Source organism: Thermothelomyces thermophilus, chromosome 4 (assembly GCF_000226095.1).
Source record: "Thermothelomyces thermophilus ATCC 42464 chromosome 4, complete sequence".
NCBI classification, from domain to species: domain Eukaryota; kingdom Fungi; phylum Ascomycota; class Sordariomycetes; order Sordariales; family Chaetomiaceae; genus Thermothelomyces; species Thermothelomyces thermophilus.
The window spans coordinates 3857053-3865437 of NC_016475.1; the positions used below are offsets into that span (position 1 = coordinate 3857053).

At 34.8% G+C, this 8385-nt stretch overlaps 1 protein-coding gene across 1 annotated transcript; it reads left to right on the forward strand.

Annotated features, from left to right (window-relative positions):
- Positions 1-7487: 7487 nt before the first annotated feature.
- Positions 7488-7784, forward strand: MYCTH_2063376 (uncharacterized protein; the record flags this gene model as incomplete). Its single annotated transcript, XM_003664498.1, has 1 exon — positions 7488-7784. A coding segment is annotated over one exon (297 nt), but the record flags the coding sequence as incomplete, so codon positions are not given.
- Positions 7785-8385: the final 601 nt, after the last annotated feature.

Below are 8385 nucleotides of genomic sequence, written 5' to 3' on the forward strand. Positions count from 1 at the left end.
GTATATCCATAACAAAGATCAACAGCTGCGAATGATTTAAGAACTCTACGAGTCGAAACTCGGAGGATATAAAGGAGTCACGAAGACTGTCGCACAAGTCAAGAAACACTACGACTTTCTATAGTTAACGATACGAGTTAAGGAAGTCATACAGAGCTACGACATCTATAATCGAAGCAAAACAGCACGATACAAGCCGTATAGGCTACTTTAGCCACTACTAATAGCTAACAAACTATAGAGTTTAGTTACAATAGACTTTATTACAAAGCTACTAGAATCTAAGGATATAGCTATAGGGGTAATCTATAATAGTATTCTTACTATAGTAGATTACCTAACTAAATAGGCATACTTCTTTCCCTATAAGGAGTCCTAGATAGCTAAACAGCTAGTAGATGTGATCTATCGGCAAGTCGCATTAGTGTATGCTTGACCATAGGAATAGATTACCGACAGAGACACTAAGTTCGTATTAAAGTTCTAGTAAGCGTTAATGCAACGATTAGGCGTTAATAGCAAGCTATTAACGGCATATTACCTACAGACTGACGGACAAACAGAGTAACTAAACCAAGTTATTAAGCAGTACCTCTACTCTTACGTTAACTATTAGCAAGACGACTAGGTCATACTATTACCAATAGTATAACTCGCTTATAACATGATGCTAACGGAAACGACCAAAGTCATACTATTCTTCGCGAACTATAGATATAAAGCAGACCTTAGGCAAGGACCAGAGGTCACAGTGCCGAGAGCAGCAGTCAAAGCGGAACAAATGTACGTACTACATAAGAAGCTTAAAAACGAACTTAAGTTTGTCAGAACCAGAATAAAGAACTACTACTACAAATATAGGCTTAAGGGACCTTGCCTAGAGAGGGGAGATAAAGTCTATCTAGTTATACGAAACTTATAAACCAAACGACCAAGTACAAAGCTAGACTTTAAGAAGGTTAGACCCTTTATTATTAAAGAACGAATTTCGACATCTAACTATTGACTATCGTTACCGTCATCTATACGACTACAGACAGATGTTTTTCATATTTCACTTCTCGAACTAGCACCGAAAAACGCTAAGGTTGCTACACACACCGAAGTAGAGGACGAAGAGGAAGAATAGGACGTCAAAGAAATTCTAGATTTACGTATCATTAACGGGGAACTATAGTACCTAGTTAAGTAGCTCGATTTTAGACTAGAAGATAACTTATAAAAACTAGTCAAGAATTTAAACTACCTTAAGAAACTAGAATAGTTCTATCGTCAGAACCCGGATCGACTGTAGGCACTAGCTTAGACAAAACAGCCAAGTCAGCCTCCGACAAATCCAGGCCTAAAGAGGACTAGTCAAATGGGATGCCAGCACCCTAAGACTATACGTTACTAATAATATGTGCCTTGGAATCCTATAACCTCTGTTCTTCTACCTCTATTTCCTCTAGAGACTATATACCTCGACGAAAAAGCTCGGAACCTTACTCCTTTAAGAAACGTTTCTAGCGACAAAGACAAGCTAATCGACTAATAGCTATCTAAAGTTAAGTTTAAAGAACGAAAAGGGCCTCTTTAGCATCGGCCTCTTCTTATTTTATACGTTTTTATTTAGATATAATCTTCGTCACTATAAAAAGATTAGCTACAAATATCAAGGTAATAACTAGGCTATAAATAAGCAGATACTACGTCGGAACTATTGTAAGAACGACCCCGACGTATATATTCGCTATAGCAAGAAGAGCCTAACGCCATATAATAAGCCAAGTTCCGCTTAAAACACCACAAACACAGCATGACGTCCACGCTAGAGGAGTCAATGAAAGAAGCAAGCGCGGTACACTGTTAGGATTTCGAAGATCGGCGCTTAGAGATACGATCTGCCATCTTATTAGCCACTAGCAGTATAGAAAAAGGGGAAAACTACAAGGTATACGTGGAAAAGGATATTAGCGCTATTTAAAACGACCTAAAGAGGGCTTTCAGGTCGAAAGCCTTAGAGGGAGGGCATCATGTCACAGAAATATATATATAGCTACTGCCTAGGCCACTAACACAAACAGGCTAATCAAGCCAAAGAATAATAGACCAATTAGGACAGGATTACACTTGGCAAGAAATGATCCTAGCAGAGGATCACTAGCTTACGACGTGAGCTAGGTAAGCTAGTATAGAGGATCACCACGACCGCTAGTAATCCTAGGATTATATATATATATAGATAGTCACTCGTTATAGTGGACTCTGGGAGTTTACCAGTGGTAACAATTACAATCACAGTACTCCTACCAAGCATTGCTAACTACTATAAGAGACAACTCTAAGTGTTGTTATAAACCCTTTGGCTTCACCGAATCCCTTAGATGACCTGCCTGCCTGTCCTGCTCAATCTACCTTCGTCTGAACCCTTTCAGAAGAAGTCTGAGCTAGGTTTGTCACAAGAAACCATTAACGCCCGTGTAGCGGCGAGTAGTAGTATAGTATAGGAGGAACTAGTATAAGAGACTATTATATTAGGACCTCCTAGTAGAAATATAGGAAATCGCTATAATCTTTAGACGATGGCGGCAAGATAAGCGACTATAGATAATAGTATAATAGAAATAGTATAAAATGCTTATACTAATAGATAGTAGAGCAGAGATAAACCTGATTTTGCTAATACTTATAAATTAGCTATAAATACCCTAGAGAATAAAGCGGAAGTATAATATAGTTAAAGGGCTATTTCTAATATAATAGGTATATAGGGAGACTAAACTAATCGATATTACTATAGTAAAGAAGACTATAGTAATTATATTTAGTATCGTAAATATAGGTAGTAATAAAGATATAATATTAGAGTTACTATAATATAAAGATTATAACCTAGACATTAGCTAGAAGAATAATAGCTACTTATAACCCTGAATAGAGTTATATTTAACTAGCAAGATAAGGAGTATATAAGGATCGCAAGCAGATAATACTTAAGGGAAGGCATATCCTATAGATCTACTATAAGAGACAAGCAATAGTAGGCAGACCACTATGGACTCTAGAAGAAGTAATATAACAATACCGACGTTACAACAAGAGGAACGAGCTAAACCGCTAATAGCTATTCTCTCCGTTGACAAATACAGAGCACTATAATTAGAGTAGTAAGTTAAGACAGGAGAAATCGCTAGCATCGCTATAGACGGAACCAAGTTCGTATACTATTAGAAAACCGAGAAACGAGACAAGACTAGGAAAGTACCGAAGGAATACGAAAGACACCTAGCATTCGAACCAAAACATCCAGAAGGACTACCAGAACACGGCCTATAGGATTACGAGATTAAGCTTAAAGAAGGAGTATAACTAAAGTTCTTTAAGATTTACTATATAAGCTAGACATAGAACAAAGAACTTAAGCGATATTTAGGGGAGAATCTTTAAAGAGGATATATCTACCTATCGACATTGCTAGCAGGCTACCTAATCCTATTTATGCCTAAGAAAGACGGAAAGCTATAGTTATACGTCGACTATTAGTAACTTAACAAATAGACTATGAAAAATCGATATCTATTACTATTAATCTTACGGCTCCGAGATTAGTTAGTAGGAGCCTAATATTTTACGCGTCTTAACTTGCTATTGACCTATAACTATATATAGATTAAAGAAGGCGACAAGTAGAAAATAGCCTTTAGGACACCCTATAGCTACTATAAGTACCTTGTTATACTATTTAGACTTACGAATATACTGGTAACGTTCTAAGCCCTAATTGATCAAGCTATCTAACCCTTTCTTAACAAATTTATAATATATTATCTTGACGATATACTTATCTTCTCTAAGACAATAGACAAATACTAGAAGTATATAAAAGCAATAGTAGACGCGCTATACGTGTATAAGCTATTAGTTAATAAGGAAAAGAGCAAATTCTATATTAGGAAGATAGTCTTTTTAAGATACGAGATATCTCTAAGACAAATCTAGATAGAACCCTTAAAGGTTAAAGCTATTAAGAATTAGCTATAACTAACGTTAGTTATAGAAATATAAAGCTTTATCGGATTTATAAACTTCTACTAAATATTTATTAGGAACTTTAGAGCGATTATATAACCTTTATACAAACTTACTAAGAAGAATGCTAAATTCTAATAAGAAGAGTAATATAAGTAAGCATTCATATAGATCTATAATGCTATTACTAAAGATCTAATACTAGTACTACTAGACCCTAAGAAGCCATTTAAGGTAGAAACGGACGCTTTAGACTATGCTATCGGAGGACAATTAGGATAACGAGACAGACAAGGGAAGCTATATCCTATAGCCTTCTTTTTAAAGAAGCTCGATAGACTACGTCTTAATTATCTGATCTACGATAAGGAACTACTTGCGATTATCGAAGCTTTCAAGGAATGGTAACTATACCTTAGTAGTACAATTAAACTAATATAAGTATATATAGATTATAAGAACCTATAATATTTTATAATGATAAAGGAGCTTAACAGACGACAAATACGATAGGTAGAATTCCTTGTAGAATTCAATTTTGAGATCTACTATAAGAAAGGTAAAGAGAACGTATAAGCAGATACTTTAAGCCGACAAACAGATTATATAAAAGGACAAACAGGAACAATACTACTATTATTTAAGGAACGAACAGACAGAACGCTATATTATAAAACGTAGATACCCGTAGAAGATAACTTACTTGACTCGTTCCTAGAATATTACATAATCTTTCGAGAAGAAAGGATTAACAAAGCATAGTATCAAGTAGTACCTGGACTACTAATACCTAATAGAGTAGAAGAAAGAGATAGGAAACTCTAGTACCGAGGCAAAGTATATATCTATAACTAGGATCAACAGCTATAGATGATTTAAGAACTCTATAAATCGAAACTCGGAGGATATAAAGGAGTTATAAAGACTATCGCACAAGTCAAGAAACACTACGACTTTCCATAGTTAACGGCACGAGTTAAGAAAGTTATATAGAACTATAATATCCATAATTGAAGCAAAACGGCATAATACAAACCGTATAGGCTACTTTAGCTACTACTAATAGCTAACAAACTATAGAGCTTGGTTACGATAGACTTCATTATAAAGCTACTAGAATCTAAGGATATAGCTATAGGAGTAACCTATAATAATATTCTTACTATAGTAGATCGCCTAACTAAATAGGTATACTTCTTTCCCTATAAGGAGTCCTAGATAGCTAAATAGCTAATAGATATAATCTATTGGCAAGTTATATTAGTATATACTTAGCCGTAAGAATAGATCACCAATAGAGACATTAAGTTCATATTAAAGTTCTAGCAAGCGTTAATATAATGATTAGGCATTAATAGCAAGCTATTAATAGCATATTACCCGTAGACTAACAGACAAACGGAGCGACTAAACCAAGTTATTAAGTAATACCTCTACTCTTATATTAACTACTAGCAAGACGACTAGGTCATACTATTGCCAACAGTACAACTCGCTTACAATATAATACTAATAGAAACAACCAAAGTTACACTATTCTTCGCGAACTATAGATATAAAGTAGACCTTAGGCAAGGACTAGAGGTTACAGTGCCAAGAGTAGTAGTCAAAGTAAAATAAATATATACATTATATAAGAAGCTTAAAAAGGAACTCGAGTTTGTCAAGACTAGAATAAAGAACTATTATAATAAACATAGGCTTAAGGGACCTTGCCTAGAGAGGGGAGACAAAGTCTACTTAATTATATAAAACCTACAAACTAAACGACCAAGCATAAAGCTAGACTTTAAAAAGGTCGGACCTTTTGTTATTAAAGAACGAATTTCGACATCTAACTACTAACTATTATTACCATTATCTATATAACTATAGATAGATATTTTTCATATTTTGCTTCTCAAACCAGCACTAAAAAACGTTAAGGTTACTATATATATCAAAGCAAAAGACAAGGAAGAAGAATAGGACGTTAAAGAAATTCTAGATTTATATATTATCAATAGAGAACTATAGTATCTAGTTAAATAGCTTGATTTTAGACTAGAGGACAACTTATAGGAACTAGTTAAGAACTTAAACTACCCTAAGAAACTAGAACAGTTCTATTAGTAAAACCTAGATTAACTATAGACACTAGCTTAGACAAAACAGCCAAGTCGGCCTCTGACAAATCTAGGCCTAAAGAAGACTAGTCAAATAGGACGTTAGCACCCTAAGACTATATATCACTAATAACGTATACCTCGGAATCCTACACCCTCCGTTCTTCTGCTTCTATTTCCTCTAGAGACTATATACCTCGACAAAACAACTCGGAACCCTGCTCCTTTAAGAAACGTTTCTAGCGACAAAGACAAGCTAATCGACTAATAGCCGTCTAAAGTTAAGTCTAAAGAACGAAAAGGGCCTCTTTAGCATTAGCCTCTTCTTGTTCTATATATTTTTATTTAGATATAATCTTCGTTACTATAAAAGATTAGCTATAAATATTAAGGCAACAAACTAGGTTACAAATAAGCAGACACTATATCGGAACCATTGTAAGAACGACCCTAACGTACGTACTCGCTATAGCAAGAAGAGCCTAACGCTATATAATAAGCTAAGTTCCGCTTAAAACACTATAAACATAGTATGACGTCTACGCTAGAAGAATTAATAAAAGAAGCAAGCGCGGCGCGCTGTTAGGATTTCGAAGATCGGCGCTTAGAGATACGATCTACTATCTTATTAGCTACTAGTAATACGGAAAAAGGGAAAAATTACAAGGTATATATAGAAAAGAATATTAGCATTATTTAAAACGACCTAAAGAGGGCTTTTAGGTCGAAAGCCTTGGAAGGAGGGCATTATATCACGGAAATATATATATAGATACTGCCTAATTAAGCTGAAGGAATGATAGACTAATCAGGATAGGATTACACTTAGTAAGAAATGATCCTAGCAGAGGATCACTAGCTTACGACATAAGCTAGGTAAGCTAGTATAGAGGATTACTACGACTACTAATGATCCTAGGATTATATATATATATATAAATAGTCACTCGTTACGGTGGACTTTGAGAGTTCACTAGTGATAGTAACTTACAATTATAGTACTTATACTAAGCATCGCTGACTACTGTGAGAGATAACTCTAATGTTGTTATGAACCCTTTGGCTTTACTAAATTCCTTAGACGACCTATACGCTTGTCCCGCTTTAACTACCTTTGTCTAAACCCTTTTAGAAGAAGTCTAAGTTAGGTTCGTTATATTCTTGCCTAACTAGGACAATATTATAGCTATTATAGTTAGTAATAAGTTCTTTATAGCCCTAGATACCTTAGGATTCTTCTACTAATTACTAGTTACTAAAGAGTATAGTAATTATATAGTAGTTATAAGCTACTATAGCCTAGAGAAATCTAATATAGTGCTTATAGGTCTTAAAAATATACCTATATTTATATAATGCTATATAGATAGACTTTTCCTTAAATATTACTATTTTATTAGAGTATATATCGATAGTATTATTATCTTTAGCAAAACAGAGGAGGAATACCTGGAATATCCATATACCGTCTATAAAATCCTTAATAAGGCCTATATCTATATTAGCGCTACTAAATCCTTTATAGGATACCTAGCTATGAGACTCCTTAGGTATATCGTAAATGGCAAAGGCATTGCCAAAACTAACGACTATATTGCTATCTTTAAGAAGCTAAAGTTCCTAGATACTCTTAATAGCTTAGAGCACTACCTTAGGATAGTCAGATAGCTTAGGAAAGGTATTCTATAGTTTGACGCCAAAGCAAGGCCACTCTAAGCCTAGAAGACGGCACTAATAATAGCAGCCCGGAAGGAAGGAAAATTAAACCTTAGGAAAGCTAAACGTACCCGGAAAGCGGTCATATCTACCGTCAAATTCACTCTAACCAAGGAAGAACTCGAGTTATTCTAACTGCTATAGGAGCACCTATATAACTAGGAGTTTCTCTATTACCATTACCTAGAAAAGCTACTATTCCTAAAGTTAGATGCCTACTATGACGGCTATAGCGTTATTACCTTTTAACTTAAGGGCGACTAGGATAAAGAGAAAATTCCTAGTAGGGATATTCCTATAAGCGAGGTATAGCCTATCCTGTTTATATTACGAGCGACTACTAATATGGAAAAACGCTATAGATCTACTAAGGCAGAGATTACTATGCTTATCTAGATAATTAGGAAGCTTAGAAAGATAGTCTAATTAAATAGATATCCGGTTAATGTCCTTACTAACTACGCTCCTATAAAAGGGATTATAAAGTATATATCCCTAACTACGATAGATTTGGCTAAGGCTAACCTTAAGCTAGCTAACGCCGCCAATTACC